This window comes from Pseudorasbora parva, chromosome 15, assembly GCF_024679245.1.
Source record: "Pseudorasbora parva isolate DD20220531a chromosome 15, ASM2467924v1, whole genome shotgun sequence".
NCBI classification, from domain to species: Eukaryota; Metazoa; Chordata; class Actinopteri; order Cypriniformes; family Gobionidae; genus Pseudorasbora; species Pseudorasbora parva.
The window spans coordinates 25328086-25345537 of record NC_090186.1 but is presented as its reverse complement, the minus strand read 5'-3'; the positions used below and the strand labels follow the sequence as shown (position 1 = coordinate 25345537).

Sequence of the window (17452 nt, the reverse complement as noted above, 5' to 3'; positions counted from 1 at the left end):
TCATTGTGTTTGTTTGATAAAGACATTTACGAGCCCTGTAATCAAGAGAATCATTCCGGTTGGCGCTTTCAAAACAATCCCTCCCTCATGTGAACTGACAGGGAAGCTGAAGCTCATTAAATATACAAATCTTATCCAATCCTAACGGTGGGCGTTTACTTTCAAGTCTCCAGTGCCCATTAAAACCAAGCGTTCAAGAGAGTCAAGTCAACTTTATTTTTATAGCATTTTTACAATGACGATTGTTTCAAAGCAGCTTCACAGTGTTAAACAGGAAATTGCCACAAAATTTGATTCAGCTGTACAGTCGCTCTGGAGAAAACGGTGATGTCATCAGCTCATTTCAATGTATCATATAGCGAAAATGTGGGTAATTTAGTAATTAATTTTATTTGGATATTTAGTTGAAAACTCAAAATGTGAGCAAGCCAAGCCAAAGGCGACAGTGGCAAGGAACCAAAACTCCACCAGGGCGTGATGGAGAAAAATAAACCTTTGGGAGAAACCAGACTCAATCAGGGGGCCAGTTCTCCTCTGGCATATTAACACACCGTGTATGATTATTATTCTGGCAACCTTACAGGTCAGAAATCATATTAGATCGGAATATTCGAAAGTTTGAGGTATCATGCAAGAGATGGTTTTATTGAGGATGACGCGTCGATTACACAAAAATATGAATATTTAAAGGAGTCATCGCGTCAGAGACAGGTTTATTTAGGATGACGTGTCGAGTAAACCAAAACCTCAAAACCAGTGTAGAAAATAGCCTGTTACTTATTCATTATGTTATTAAATGTAAAACCACACAAACGTCATTAGTTGACCTGAGACAACAGTATAAAACCTTTTTTAAAGCCAGTTCATGCCACCTTTAAATGTAAAACAGAGAGACATATGATCTCAACTCATGCTTCATGAAATTTCTAGACGTTTTTATTATGCATCCCTAGGGTAACAATATATCACTTACAGATGCGAACTGCATCTTCTTTGATGGCGTAACCTACTGATTCACACCTGTTCATCTTCATTCAAATGCCAACTTTATAAAGTGCAAGCTTAGTTCAAGTTCACATGCCACCATGCATAAAAATAGACACTGCCCATTGCTGTGCCCCAGTCCACTTACTTGGATCCACCTCTAGGCTTCCGGCTGTGGATTTTGGTTTAATTTCAACAATAACATGTTTCATTTGAATTCTGAAAATGTGTGCAATATGTAGCGATTTAAGGCAGCATGAAATGAACCCATCTGAATGTAATTCTTTTTTCTCTCCAAAAGAGAAACAATAGATCCACAGGGGGTGTGTTTGGTGAGCCACTTTGTGACTGGTTCAGGCAAGCGAATGGTGGCGTATCGAAGATATGATGGAACTACACAAGTCGAACCGGAGCCTGAAGAGTGAGTGATCACCTAACTGCCCACATGACAGTATGATCTTATTATCACGTGTGTAAGAAAAGTGTGGCTTTTGTACACTTTCATAAAAGCTGAAAAATATATTTTAGACTATTATATGGCCACTTTAGGCAGACATGTCCACCTGCTTGTTATAGCGCAAATATCTTATCAGCCAACTCAGTGCATTTAGGCATGTAGAAGCAGTCACGACAATCTGCTGAAGTTCAAACTGAGCATCAGCATGAGGAACAACTGTGATTTAAAGTGACTTTGAATGTGGTATGGTTGTTGGTGCCAGACAGGCTGGTCTGAGAATTTCAGGAACTGTGGATCTCCTGGGATTTTCATAAACAACCATGTCTAGGGTTTACAGAGAATGGTCGGAAAAAGAGAAAATAATCCAGTGAGCGGCAGTTCTGTGGGCGAAAATGCTTTGTTGATGCCAGAGGTCATGAAAGAATGGTCAGATTGGTTTTGTGCTGATAGAAAGGCAACCGTAACTCAAAAAAACATCATGAAGCAGCAAACATATAATATTTATGATATTAAATAGAAAGCTATCATAAAATATGTCACGCTTGTAGAGCAATGCATACATAAATACTTTACATTTTAACTTTTATGTTGTGGTCAGAATGTCCAAATTGTATGTTTCAGTGTATGGTATATCCAAATGTACACAAAATGTACACTACCGTTCAAAAGTTTGGGGTCAGTATGAATTTTTTTTAATGTTTTAAAAAAAAATGTACTTTATGCTGACTGAGGCTGCACTTATTTGATCAAACATACAGTAAAACAGTAGACTTAATATTGTGAAATATTATTGAAATTTAAAATTGGAATAGTTTATATGTTATATTATGTTTTAATATTTACATATGCAAGAGCCATAATTAACATCATCTCACCTGCAACATCAAAATAAAAGCAATGTTTTCTCTAGGGAGCTTGAGCCTATTGTTAAGGCCATTTTGGACGGTGATGTAGGAACAGTGAGACGATTGGTTAAGCAACCTGATTGCAACCTTCTTACACCAAATAAAGATGGATGGATTCCTTTGCACGAGGCGGCATATTATGGACAAGAACAATGCATTAAAATTCTTCTGAGAGGTAGTCACTCATTTGATTGACTACTCAGTTACTCAATTGAACTTTATAGCCGAGCTCTAAAAGATTGTTCTGGCTTTTATCATGAACACTGTTCTCAACAGCTCAACCTGGCATGGTTAACCGGCGCACTTTGAAAGGGAAGACTGCTTTAATGTTAGCTGTGTCCAGGGAACAGCTTGCATGTGTGGAGTGTCTTCTGGAGAATGCGGCTGATCCTGATATTGCCAATGAGGAGAGGGAGACTCCCCTTTATAAAGGTATCCATCCATCCACACAAGACCTATCAAACAAGACCTTTTTTCTTCCCCAAAACATTCAGTTTATCTTGATGTTGCTTTTTTGTTAAAAAGATATTTCAATAATTTGTCATTCTAGGCAATTCCATTGTCGTTCCTTACATTCAGATTACTGTACATTACAAGCCCAGATCTACAAAAAAGATCTGTTGTATTTACTTTAATATGACCTTCAGTTGTATGTACAATTGTATCATTTCTATACATATATGTAGCTTGTGAGAAGGAGAACCCAGCAATGGTTGCCATGTTACTGAATTACGGCGCCTCTGTGAATAAGAACTGTATTCAAGGCTGGACCGCTCTCCATGAGAGTGTGTGCAGGAACAATGTGGAAATCAGTGAGATGCTAGTGAAAGCTGGAGCCAAAATCAACATGCCCAACATTTACGGGATTACTCCTATCTTTGTTGCTGCCCAAAGTGGAAAAGTGGATGCACTTCGCATGCTTTTAAAAAATGGTAACATCTTTCATTGTTTGTCATTTTCTTTCCTGTTCCATTGTTGCTTTTATGTAATGCATCTCAAATGTAATGCATTTTACCTCAATCAGGTGCAGATCTCAACAGCCAGGCTGCAGATGGAGCCACAGCACTGTATGAAGCCTGTAAAAATGGTCATGAGGACGTTGTAGAGTTCCTTCTATCTCAAAATGCGGACGCCAACAAGCCGGGCAAATCAGGACTGATGCCAATCCATATTGCTGCCCAGCGCGGCAATGATGGGTATGAATTAAGAATTCACTTAATAAGGAATTTGTATGAATTAAGGAATTTGCTTTAGGAGGTATGTTCTCAGGTCACAGTTTATCTATACAACGTATTTGTATGCGAAGGCCATTGGTTCTTAAGAGTTTAGGTTTAGTACATCTCATGATTTTGCATTAATTTTCAGCAAAGACCTCATCACTTACGGGTGTACCCGCAAAAATGCCAGCGAAACTAAGTAAGTCTCAGTGCGTTCTTTACAGCAATGCTGTGGCAAGAGGGTGCTAATCCTGTAACCTGTAAACTCAAGCTAACTCAAGTAAAAGCAAATGGTTTTATTTGCAAAACACCTTTTAAGACAAGTGCTCTTTCTTCTGACATACATCATGTCTTGTTAACTCGTCTAGTTTATTATGTGTAGGGTCATTTTCTCGCCTAACAGTTTTACCAGCCCATAATCATCCCATAGCTTAATACCTGATAGCATGAGATGTTTAGGGATGGGAATCTGAATACATAGTGCAGGAAACTCTTTCTGAGTAGCCTATAATAGTATTTCAGTGAAAGAACGCATGTTCTTTCAGGCTAACCAATCACACACATAATGCATTTTTCCATTTCAATTGCACTGCTTTTCTATTGTTTTTTATGTAAACATGTGCTAGACTGACGTCTTTGACAGTTGCACTTTTCAGAATTGTAACTGCGCGATTAACACATTTTCTGTTTGATCCATGGCCCGTAGTTGGAGAAATTGAGGCCATAGACATGAGGATGCAGCAGCAAATATTAAATAAATGAAAATGGTTAACACTAGGGATGTCCCGATCAGGTTTTTTTGCCCTCGAGTCCGAGTCATATGATTTTGAGTATCTGCCGATACCGAGTCCCGATCCGATACTTCTATAATACATTAAAAAAGAATAAAGAAGAGCGGAAAAAAATGAACCAGGATGTTCCTTATTTTAATTGTATTCACCTTATTTTAACATTCAACAACTCTAACAAACAGAGCACTTCTGTGAGGTAGCTTGAACAATCAAGTAATAAATAACATAAATTCTTCACTTTTGGATTTTATTGCAACAGTAAATATAAAAAAAGGTTGTCTCTTGTTTTAGTTTCTCCGTCACGGTCCATGTATCAACAAAGTATTGTTGATACTGCCTGATCGGATCGGGACATCCCTAGTTAACACTAATATTACTATTCTAAACTGAAAGTGCAGTTATTGCCTACAAGCTACCATATTTACTGTTTAACTTTTGTTAGACTCCAGGTCGAAAGAGAAAAGTGTGTTTTTATACCGAGCACATTCTCTGCAGTCCAAGCGCGATGCACTACAAGCTCACTCTCACTCTCGATGGTAAATCATTAACACCATCATCACTTACAGAAGGCCTAGATGTGATTTATTGAACTAAATACATTACACTCGGCTAAAACGACTGCACAGGTTACTTTTCTGAACAAGAGCGCTCACAAGTACGTTCTTCACACTGTTCACATGAATCGCAGCACAGTTCCACACACACACACACACACACACACAATACCAGGAGTTCAATAGGGAACGTGCATCTCTTAAAGGGGCCACACTATATTCCTATTGGTGGAATATGTACCTCCTCCAGGTATGGTGTGGTACTGGTGTGCTTCCCAGGTCCGCATGACAGCTTTCACATTACCAGTTTTTCATATGAACTGTGCCCTGTTCTGAACTAAACTGCCAGTGTAAAAACTCATGTTCAAGTTCAAATATAACATTTATTTATATTTTTAAAATGAGAGAAATCACTGCTTATTCTGAATTTTTAAGCTTAGGCTTAGAGACGTGAACTAGTTCTTTGATAAACATCTCTGACCTTTATACATGTCTAGTCTTCATGCTCTAAGTATGGTTTCACTAATAATAAACGTACATTTGCATAAAGCACGCATATTTGTTCATACCCATGTTGATAAGAGTATTAAAAACTTAATTAAAACTTAATTAAAGATACATTTACAACTGATAAAATTTTGCGATTTAATTGTGATTAATCACGAGTTAACTCATGACAATCATGCGATTAATCATGATTAAAGATTTTAATAGATTGACAGCCCTAATATAAGTATTTGGAATTAACATGATTTCTTAATGTCTAGTGTTATATCAGGGCGATTTTATGATGAACTGAAATACATTTCTTACATACAGTTCATTTTAGTCACCATGAAACGGAAGTTGCAATAATCTATTCTTCACTTTTGTTCTGAATATCCGAAACGTCTTGCGTAAAACATTAAATAAAGTGGAATGGGATTTTTTTTTTTTTTTCAATCAGGAATTGATTGAATCAATTGTGGTTTGCTAATGCTGTGATTGCATTGTCACAGCTCACGTTTCTTTCTCTAGCCTAGACAGCTATCACCGTTGCTGGCCAACTCATTGCACTGCCAAGCTAATCAAGCCAAACACACCTGGTACTCATTTCATTTCCCCTTATATCTACCATTGTGTTTGCAGTCATTCTTTTGTCATATCGTTGTTGCTCATGCCCTGCCACTTCTTTTGCCATCTATTGTTCTCAGTTCTTTACCTGTGTTTGTTTCTTGTTTGGATTTCCTGTGGTCTTCGCTGTTCATGGAATTCTCTTCAGCTCTACTAGTGGGCAATCTGCTTCTCTAGTCCACTGCATTTTGATCCGCACTTACAAAACCTGTTACTTTATCATTGCTGCTATACAACACCTGATCATATGTGTTGTTTTCTGTATTTATTTTATGTTCAATGAACACCTTATTTGAATGCATTCGCTATTAGATCCAGTTGTTATTTCCCCTGAAATAACGATCTAACCAAGATGGATCCAGCAAGTGCTTCCGAACTGAGACATTTTGGCCAGGAACAATGCTCATATGGAACGCAGAAGGAACAGACAATGGTTTGGGGTCGAGCAGATTTAGGCTTTGGGTAGCGCTGGTCGCAGTTGCAGAGGCAGCTAACCTGTCCACTGCACCTAACCGACCGTCAATTCATCCCATCGGAAATCTCACTGCTCGTCAGAGCAAACCTTGGCTATCGACTCTAGCTGCCTATTCTGGTGAGCCACAATTGTGTCATTCATTACCAGCTAAGTGCTATCTGTTTTTTGCTCTCCAGCCATCTGCCTTCCTGTCAGAGGAATCTAAAGTGGCTTTGGTGATCCTGCCTGACTGGACCAGCAGCTTAATGGGGAACAGCAGTGTGAGAACAGAAATGTTAGTGCCGTTTCTCACTCCAGTCCTTTGTGGATGAGCTGAAGAAGGTGTTTGACCGTGCCATCTCTGGCAGAGAAGCGGCACGGGTGTTGGCAGAGCTTCGATAAGGTAATCAATCTGGATCGAGGAGGCACAGTGGGACATGTTCCTGCATGGGCTGGCCGACCGTACACAGAATTAAATGTACGCTCTGGAATTACCATCTGCCCTGGATGATCTGACGAGTTGTCCTATCCTTGTGCCAGAAGACACATCACCAGAAAACAGAAAAGATATCATTGCAAGTGGGAGCAGAAGTTATTTCAATGAAAGATGTGTAAGGAAATAATTTGTAATATAATAGAATAAATAGAAATTTTCCATTTTGATTTCATGGTTTATGATTTGGTGTAAAGACAGCATACATCAGAGAGAATCCAAACAGTTTATTTACAAGTATAATCTAAGGTCATATTCCATTCCAGGCAGGTATGAAGCAGGTTTATTAATAATGAGCAGAGGTAGGCTCCTACAAACGTAAGAGCAGACGCAGAGCTGAAAGACAGAGAACAGAAAGCTGGTTGTAGAGAGTTCCTAAAGCGTGCAGGACAGAGGGTCTCTAGGGCGGAGCATGCTGGAAAGAGGGTCTCCAGGACGGAGATTGCTGGACAGACAGTCTCCAGGGTGGAGCCAACGGCCAGGCAAACCTCACAAAACAAACGGCATACAAACCTTTCATCCACATTAGTGACTGGAGTGGCAGAGTTAACCAATGTAGGCACAGGGCAGTATTCAAAGTGAAATACAAGATCTGAAGTGACGTCAGGAGTAGGCTTGGTGTCAGGTTTGTAAGCAGGCATTAGTAGAGAGTGCACAGCATCGTGCTCAAGAACAGATCTGCAGACTAGGAATGGCTCAGGAACAGACTTAAGTTCAGGAACAAAATCATACACTTGAACAGACTCAGGAACATACTTTGGCTCAGGAACAGACTCTAAATAATGTGCAGCTGTTGTATTCAAAGCCGTTTTGCCAAATGTTGACCAAACACACCATAGTGCCACTGCCATCTGTTTAAACGACACCAGGAACACAAGGATGGTGACTGAAAGACTGAAAGGTTTCATCCTTAAAGGGATAGTTCACTTTGAAATTAAATTGTGATATGTTTTAGCTTACCTCATGGGCATCCAAAATGTAGGAGTATTTGTTTCCCCAGTAGTTTCAATTTTGATCATTTTAGGTCAAACCGTTCTTGTCTGTGCCTCACATAATGCAGGTCTATGGTCACCACCTCAAAGAGCATACACAGAGAAGTCCAAATTAAACAATCCCCCATCGTAAGTACACACTGATGGCCTAAGACACGAAACGAGCAGTTTGTGTGAGAAAACGAACAGTATTTATATTGTTTTTACCTCTTGTACACCACTACGTCCGACTGATCCGAGGGCGCGCGTGTTTCCTGTTGTGACATTTGCGCGTTCTGGCTTTAGTCTGAGTTTTCACAAATTCCCATTTTATGAGCGTGCTCTCTTGGAGTTATGGTTGATTGCTCTTCAGCTGGATATCAACACACTCATAAACATACTAAAGGGTCTGCAGCGATAATTTTTCCCCTGATGATTTTAGAAAGCAAGGAGTGGATCGCATAGTACTGACATACCTACCTATAATCGTTGCAATAATAATAAAAAATCCAACACATTACTCACTCTATTGACAGCGTGCCATTGGGTCCCTCTGGCCTTGAACGTCGCCTCCAGTTTATACGTGGCAAACTACACACAACGTGCAAAATGCTTGGACTCAACCACGGCCAAAACTCAGGATCTTCAGTCAGGCAGGTGTGTGATGCGATACTGTCAATGTCCTCGTCGTCTTGTAGTTGTGGCATTGCTGTTCCATTCGTGACAACATATGCTCTTCAGATCTCTGTCTCTCTGAGGCTTGAAGACGTGCTGATGCATCGGATGCTTCCTCCATCGCTCTGAGTTCTTGATCAGTGTATTCTGGTTCAAATAAATATGGTTGTGAAAAAAATTCAACGTTGTCTGTTAGTATATCGAAATCTTCTTCCATTGCGATGTCCTGTACGTCTAAATATGTTTAGATCTTCACAGTGAAAGGTAACACTTCCCAAATTTCTGTGTAAACAATGAGAGACATACACGCGCGAGAGATCCACTTCCGGCGCTTTCCGTGCTTGTGCAGACTAAAGCCAGAACGCGCAAATGTCACAACAGGAAACACGCACGCACGCCCTCGGATTAGTCGGACGTAGTGGTGTACAAGAGGTAAAAACAATATAAATACTGTTCGTTTTTTCACACAAACCGCTTGTTTCGTGTCTTAGGCCATCAGTGTGTACTTACGATGGGGGATTCTTTAATTTGGACTTCTCTGTGTATGCTCTTTGAGGTGGTGACCATAGACCTGCATTATGTGAGGCACAGACAAGAACGGTTTGACCTAAAATTATCAAAATTGAAACTACTGGGGAAACAAATACTCCTACATCTCGGAAGCCCATGAGGTAAGCTAAAACATATCACAATTTCATTTCAAAGTGAACTATCCCTTTAAAGGAGTACTTCAGTGCTGGGTAGATGAATCTGTTTTTAAACTGGGTCATTAATAACCTGACAAGCCAGACCCACATCAAGATGATTGGTCTGGAAACTCACCGTTGACAGGGCTCAATCCGAGGGGCGGGATAAACGGTCGTCTTTCAAACTCCCCCTGCACACAGTAGGATAGCGCTACAATCAACCAGAGCAACGTGAAGTGGAGCTCGTTGATAGATTAAACATTCACTGTATCTGGTCCACAAAACCCCGAACACATCTTCCCTTTTTACGAATGACTTCAGTGCCATTCTTTGTTCTTTTCTCAGAGAAAAGCTCTCACAAAAGTTCACCCAAAAATAAAAATTGATGTCAATTAAAGGTTCACCTTAATGTTGTTCCACACCCGTAAGACCTCCGTTCATCTTCGGAACACAGTTTAATAGGGGTGTGCATTGGCACTGCCTTCACGATTCGATTCGATTACGATTCACCAGGTAACGATTCGATTCAATTCGATTCTACGATGCATTGTGATGCATCAAAATTCTACTGCACACAAAGCAAATTTTTCATCAGTCATGAGGCAATACAAGCAGATATTAAACAACAGATTGTATTGGCTGCTATGTGTCTCCTGTATCTTTGACATAAAAGTTATTAAATAAAATAAAATGTAATTAAATAAAATGCAATTTTTTTTTGACAGCATGACTGTTTCACCAAACATTCTTACATATTCAGGTCATTAGCGACCCAGATCTATATTTAACATGGATAGACCTCTACCTGTCGTGATAATATATAAAACTCCTGATTTTAGAGTAACAGCTACAGAAGAATAAAATAAAACCTATTTCGTTACCTTTTGGAGCTTGGAAGGATTCAGTTTGAGCAGATGTTTAATACCATCATCATATGTCCTCGTCAGAGCTCGTTTACCAGTACTTTCAGCATCTGCCTCATATTCGCGATCTCCAGCATATTCTCCAAACTCATTTTCAATGTCTTCAAAATCAATATTTTGATCACTGACAGCTTCTTGACCACATCCATCATCAAGAGACAGTGACACTAACATATGATTGTGTTTAGTACTTGCTTTCTGAAGTAAATCACTAACCCATTTCAAGTTTTGCAGATTATAATTATTGTTTCGTTTTCTGTCAGAGGTAACTATGAGTGAAACGTCACTTCATCATTGGGTATCAGACATTGCCACCTTGTGGAATAAAGGTGAATTGCGCCCGGAACCGGAAGTATTTGAAACTTTACAACTTTATCGTCCGCCAGAAAATAAACAGTGACATAATCGATTATGGCACTTTGCCGCATCGATGCTGAATCGTTCATGCCCCGCATCGCGATGCATCGCCGAATCGATTATTGTTGACACCCCTACAGTTTAAGATTTTTTATATTTAGTCCGACAGTGTTTCTAAGTGTAGTCACACTATAACCTGAACAAACCTCAAATAAAGATTCAAATGGTCATGAGTCAGCATATTGATTCATGATTCGGATTGCCAATGTCACAGGATTTCAGCAGTTTGGCAGTTTGACACGCGATCCAAATCATGAATCAATACGCTGATTCATGACCATTTGAATCTTTATTTGAGGTTTGAAAACAAAAGCGGAAGAGAAGACAATGGTGAATAAAGTCGTAGATTAGATTTGCTGCCGCTAGGGTGCGTCTAGATTTTGAGGCTAGGTAATTAATGTAGTAGAAATGTGAAAATTTTGAATTTGGTGTCTAGACTGAGAAAATAAAGAAAATGTATTTTTGTCTCATGGGGATGAAAGATAACAATTCCCAGAATGCTTCGCTGCCCTGTGAGGCCACTCCCAAAGACGAAGCTACTGGATTACATAGCTCCGTTTACACAAATGCCTCCAGCTGCGAGCTGTGCTGTGAGTGTGATCTCCATCCCCCATGAGCAGGTTGAAAACATGCGGAAATAGCTCCCTCTGCTGGCTGTAGTCTTTAGCCTTTAGCCAAAAAATCCTCCGATGATACAAATATCGTCAATTTGTGTCATCTGAGGAATTTTTCCAGAAATAAAATGCATAAATCTCTTGTCTCAGGGGGATATGAGGGGGGGAACCACAATCATTTGAATATACTCCAGGGTTTCTACTGATACAAAGCCATATGCTAATCGCTGAAGTAACCCTTTAACAAAAGGAAGCTTTGAATTGACAGTCGTGATCCAAGAAGACTCAGAAATGACTGCACTGACAAGTGATGGTCTGATGTGACTGTATTGGTGACTGGTGGCTCTGACGTGACTGCACTGGCAAGTTTTGTAAGCAATGGCAGACTGATCTCATGAAATGGCGTATACATGACACGCAAAATCGTATTCAAACGGCTCGAAATGCCAACAGAGAAGGTAAACCAAAATGTCATAAAGAATTCAGAGCAAAAGACATTTAAATAGACAGGGAAATTAAGAAAACAAGACACAGGCGAAACAGGTTAACTAATAATGAGCAGAGGATACTGGGAAATTAAGAGTCTATGGAACGAGTGAGGGAGAAGGCCTCCATCTGATCGTACTTACAGGTGAAAGATGATGATACTAACTTTCAGTAAGTTGATGAGTTGATAGTTGATAGAGATTTTTAGATGGATGCAGAGGCTTTTTAGGTTGGCTAGAATCTGTGATTTCTGACTCAGTTTGTTTGCTGGCTTCCATGGCTACAATATGATGTGTTTTTTTGGCAACCAGGGCTCTCAAACTACTATTGGGTAAAAAACACAGACCAAAACAAAGACGGACCTTCTGACACGGAATGCACATTTCAAAGTAGAATTTGAAATGTAGCATTGTTTTTCAGAGAAACGAGTAGGTCTATGTGAACTTAGCGTGTTTCAAGCATATTATGGTATTTTTCTGAGTGAGGAAATTACATACAGCACCTTTAACTTTAAGTTTAATTTCTAAATGTTGTGCTTTGTGAACACTGTTTTTTTTTTTGCGCGATACACTGCAAAAGGGAGTACAATTGTCAAACACGTCCATCTCACGTTTACATAGAAAAACTATGAAAATGCAGCGCAGTGGAATGCCAAAAAAACTGTGAATGGCCCCTAATAAATCTGACTGCCTTTCATAAAATTCTCAGTTCCCAACCCTAGAATGGTTACATACCCTAATCACTACACACAATCTTTTTTAAAAAAGGTTTCCATGCATTAATTGGTGCACACTAGCAAGGTAACACTCAAGCCCCACATTTCTTATTTTCAGCATTGTGTGCATGCTGATCCCAGCCACGAGTAAGGCCAGAGTGAGACGTTCAGGTATCAGTCCTATCCATTTAGCAGCGGAGCGCAACAGAAATGATATTCTCGAGGTACTGATCGAGGCCGGCTTCGACGTCAATGCCACATTGTCTGAGGACCGTTCTATGATGTATGAAGATCGACGCAGCTCAGCTCTTTACTTCGCTGTCATGAACAACAACATCGATGCTACCACCATGCTCCTGGAGGCTGGTGCTAACCCAAACCTGGACACGTTTAACCCGCTTCTTGTGGCCCTGAGACAGGGTTGCATACAGACAGTGAATTTGCTGGTGGAACATGGTGCTAATGTCAATGCCTACATCCCAACTCACCCAACTGCCTTTCCAGCCACTGTGATGTTCTGTATGAAGTATCTGACCTTACTGAAGTACCTGATGGATAATGGCTGTGATGCTTGGTCATGTTTCAATTGTGTTTATGGCAGCAATCCTCATCCTCCTATAAAGATTAGGCGTAATGTAAGATATGATACAGATGAAACTATGGAAAAGACCTGTGTTCAGGTGAGTGGCCTGAAGCCAATACATACAGTAAATGGTTGTTTAATTTTTTATCTGAATTGTGTTTTTCTGAACGTTTCCCTTTTTACTAGTTCTGTGAGGTGATCTCCACTGAATCCTTCTCCCACTGGGCAGGACCTATTATAGATGTGCTGCTTGACTATGTTGGGCACGTGAAACTCTGTGCACGACTCATTGAACATCTGGATAGTTATCACAAGTGGCAAGGCATCAAAGAGAAATCAAGTATGTGCACCCATATCTTTTGCTTAAATTATTCATATATGCAAATGGCATCAGTCACCTGTGTATTCGTTTGCTGGTTCTGATTGCAGTGCCTCCACGCCCACTCATGCAGCTCTGCAGACTGAAAATCCGCAAACTGCTCGGGATCAAAAGACTGAAGAAAATTAGCAAGCTTCCACTTCCTCCAAGGTTGATCAAATTCCTAAATCATCAAGAACGAGAGCAAGAATTTTAAGCTTGCTTATGTGTGTTATATCTAAGTCAGTACAGAGAAAACAAAAGAATTACAAAAATATATACTTCTGTTTGCAAAACTTGCACTGAGCTAAATTTATAGAATGGCATTTACATTCTGAGTCCATTTTTGCACAAATAAAACAAACAAATGTACTGCTTAATAGTGTAAAAAAAAGCCATAAATGTTTACATGTAATTATCAGACATAAACAGAACATAGTAATAAATTAACGTAATAGATTTAGTAGGTATACAGTACTTTAATTTGTATGCTTAGAAAAAGCAATTATTAGGGGTGTTATTGGTGACAAAAATGACAGACAATGACAGAAAGTAATTTTTTCAATGTAGTGGAAATGTATTGGGCGTATTAAGAAACATACTTATGTGTATAGTTTTGTATTTTTTCTTTTGGCTGGTTTTCTTAGTCAGGTGTACATTTTTGTTTTTTAGTATTTTGATGTTTTGTTTGCTTGCAGAACGAACCAGTACTCTGAAATGAATCACATTCTTCAAAAAAATTATTCTACATACATTTTAAATGGAATAAATTTCCCTGATTCAGTCAGTGATTAATAAGTTTGGGAAATGCATATTTTTGAACAACTTTCAAACATATGATTAATGATAGCATTTGAGTGTCCTTTTTCTCTACCTTTTTGGGCAAAATGTGGATTTGGTCATTTTGTATTTTTTGGTCTTCACAAGCTTCTATTGTAAGAACACAGCAAGAACACATACAAGAAGCTGAGCTTTTGAGATGCAATTAAATGAGCATAAACAAAAAAAAATGTTGTTTCAATTAAAGTTGTTCTGGTCTATTATTCTCTCCTGCTGTTATATTTTTCAGTGTTTTAACACAGCATTATAAAGTGAAATTGCCTTTGAGCTATACCCATTAATAGACACAGTACCTTGAAAATAGATTCTAGCACAGCATTTACAACAACCATAATGAACTGCCTATTCACTATATAGATAATCTTTACAATGAACACTGTTAAAGCTACATATGAAAATGTATTTGTTCAATAAAATACCTTACTCGCATGCTGAGTAATAAAAACAGCATCTGCGCATCACCTTTACATTTCAACAGTGCTCACTATCTTCGAAAAGCAAATGTTGATTTTCATTTTATTACGAGCTCTGTAACTGTCACAATCTCCTTGCTAGCACTCTCCTCACTTTAGGCATTTTTAAAAAACACCAACAAATGACTCCCTGAAGTTTAGAGATTTAGTATGCTATTCTCGCTCAGTGTGAATTTGACATGAACAATTAAGTGGAATGGCATCTTACAAACAGAAGGCTATGGCACATTCTACTTATTGAAACATCAGGTGGCACATTCGGTTGTCATTGGAATGTTCAAGTAGATAAAACTTGTGACATGTGGTGATGACATTGTTTTGCAGCATGTTGCTGTATGTTGTGGCCCCTCCTAATGCCCTAGGCTCTGTTTACACCTGGTATTAAGATGCGTTTTGATCAGATAGATGAGGCAGACACATACACTTTTACACCTGCTGTTTTAATCCGTCTATTTTGTCCACTTTTAAACACTTCTGTCTTGATTTCTTTGAAGGGAGGGTCTATGGACGGGTAAAAGTATGGCTTTTTTCCAGACTCGATGACTGTCCCCAGAGACGACATTTTAGAGTACATTTTTCATCTTCAAACCAAACTGGGTTTTCTTCAGCTGACAAAGTTTAAATCCCATCTGGCTGGCGCACTTCCCATGAGGTTTACGTATTAGGTCAGTAGGTGGTCTTTTGTGGCTGCTCAAACACATTCAAACACATGCGTTTTCGACTACCTCTCAAAGTGGACAAGATCAAAATACACCCCTTATACACCTGTAAGTGTGGTCCACTTGTGATCCGACTGACCAAAATGACAAAAACATTTACACCAGGTGTAAACAGGGCCCTAGTGACAAATGCTGATGCCTGCCAGAGCATTATGTTTATTGTGATACCCCACTTAAAGGGTTAGTTCACCCAAAAATGAAATTGATGTCATTAATGACTCACCCTAATGTCGTTCCACACCCGTAAGACCTCAAATTCAAATTCGTTCATCTTCAAAACACAGTTTAAGATATTATATATTTTAGTCTTATTGCATATGCAGTCTATGCACACTCTACTGTCCATGTCCAGAAAGGAATAAAAACATCATCAAAGTAGTCCATATGTGACATCAGTTGGTTGATTAGAATTCTTTTGAAGCATCGAAAATAGTCAAAAAATAAAAAAAACTACAACTTTATTCAGCATCAGTCTTGTCTTCCGCATGTGTTTTCAAACCTCAAATAAAGATTCAAACAGCCATGAATCAGTGAATCAATCAATGATTCGGATCGCCAATGTCACGTGATTTCAGAAGTTTGGCAGTTTGACATGTGATCCAGACTGCTGAAATCACGTGACATTGGCGATCCGAATCATTGATCGAATCACTGATTCATGGCCATTTGAATCTTTATTTGAGGTTTGAAAACCAACGTGGAAGAGAAGTCTGATGCTGAATAAAGTCGTAGTTTTTGTTATTTTTGGACCAAAATGTATTTTCGATGCTTCTAGAGATTCTAATCAACCAACTGATGTCACATATGGACTACTTTGATGATGTTTTTATTAGCTTTCTGGACATGGACAGTATAGTTCGCATAGACTGGTTATGCTATGGGACTAAAATATTAAATATCTTAATATTCTGAAGATGAACGGAGGTCTTACGGGTGTGGAACGATATTAGGGTAAGTCATTAATGACATCAATTTCATTTTTGGGTGAACTAACCATTTAACGGCAGAAATAAATTTTATTAAAAATACATTGCTTTCAAACTTAGGTTTTTTTTTTTTTTACATCCATTAGGGCTTCTCCATATTAATATTTTAATTAATATAATACTTTTTATCACTAAATCAGGCTATTTATTTAGGATTTAGTGTCACAATTACGTCAGTACAGCTACTCACAGCTACATCTGTCAGTCACTACTAGAGGAGGTGCCACAACATTCCGCAGTGGCACATGATGCAATCCATCAACACGCAACAAGTATTGTGGTACATACATGCCAATATCCACTGGCACATGTACAAATGCTCAAGGTGCAATCTATCAGCACGTCACGAGTTTTAGTGGCACATACATGCCAGTATCCACTGGCACATGTACAAGTGGCACATGGCGCAATACATCAGCATGTTGGAAGTTTTAGGGGCACATGCTGCAATCCACTGGCACATGTAACAAGTTTTAGTGGCACAAGCGCATCTTTTGACATTCCACTGGCACGTGCCACTAAACATAATCACTTCTGTGCGTAAGATGCCATGCCACTTAATGTTAATACCGCTATACTATGCCACTCCCACACCATGCATGCACCAAAGTGGCACAGATAAACTTTTCTTTATTTACAGATATGATGAAACACCATTCCACTAGGTCTAAAATATAAACACTAAGACTAGAATAGTCTTACTATAGTGAATAATGAGAGAGAGAGAGAGAGAGAGAGAGAGAGAGAGAGAGAGAGAGAGAGAGAGAGAGAGAGAGAGAGAGAGAGAGAAGAAAAAAGTTACATAGTGTACCTTTAAACTAAGAGTTAAAGCATAGTGACTGCATAACTGAATACACATTACTGACACAAAACATTACAGGTTCTGATGTAAATGAATAATGAAACCATTTTAATTTGGAGGTGACCCATTGCTCATCAAGTTGAGAATGAAAAAACATGGGGATTTTTAAGCTAACGTTACAGCTTTTTACTTCCACTTCTTAAACTCAAACTGCTTAATTGCTACTAATACAACTG

General features: G+C 39.0%; 2 protein-coding genes across 6 annotated transcripts in view; one reads left to right on the top strand and one right to left on the bottom strand.

The window, feature by feature from the left end:
• The window catches only part of ppp4r4 (protein phosphatase 4, regulatory subunit 4), a 104601-nt gene extending 91029 nt beyond the window's left edge, over positions 1-13572 (bottom strand). The window contains exon 1 of the mRNA XM_067417448.1: positions 13437-13572. The gene's annotated coding sequence lies outside the window, so the exon portion shown is untranslated. The remainder of the gene's footprint in view (positions 1-13436) is intronic.
• The window catches only part of asb2a.1 (ankyrin repeat and SOCS box containing 2a, tandem duplicate 1), a 39675-nt gene extending 25127 nt beyond the window's left edge, over positions 1-14548 (top strand). For 2 of the 5 annotated variants that reach the window (XM_067417454.1, XM_067417455.1), the window contains exons 3-11: positions 1286-1405; positions 2352-2521; positions 2623-2778; positions 3033-3278; positions 3371-3542; positions 3712-3762; positions 12574-13135; positions 13225-13378; positions 13468-14546. In XM_067417454.1, coding sequence (XP_067273555.1) covers positions 1286-1405; positions 2352-2521; positions 2623-2778; positions 3033-3278; positions 3371-3542; positions 3712-3762; positions 12574-13135; positions 13225-13378; positions 13468-13613 — 1777 coding nt within the window. In that variant the 3' untranslated portion in view covers positions 13614-14546. Of the gene's footprint in view, positions 1-1285; positions 1406-2351; positions 2522-2622; positions 2779-3032; positions 3279-3370; positions 3543-3711; positions 3763-12573; positions 13136-13224; positions 13379-13467 lie in introns of all 5 variants that reach the window. The other 3 variants (XM_067417453.1, XM_067417456.1, XM_067417457.1) reach the window with 3 other exon arrangements.
• Positions 14549-17452: the final 2904 nt, after the last annotated feature.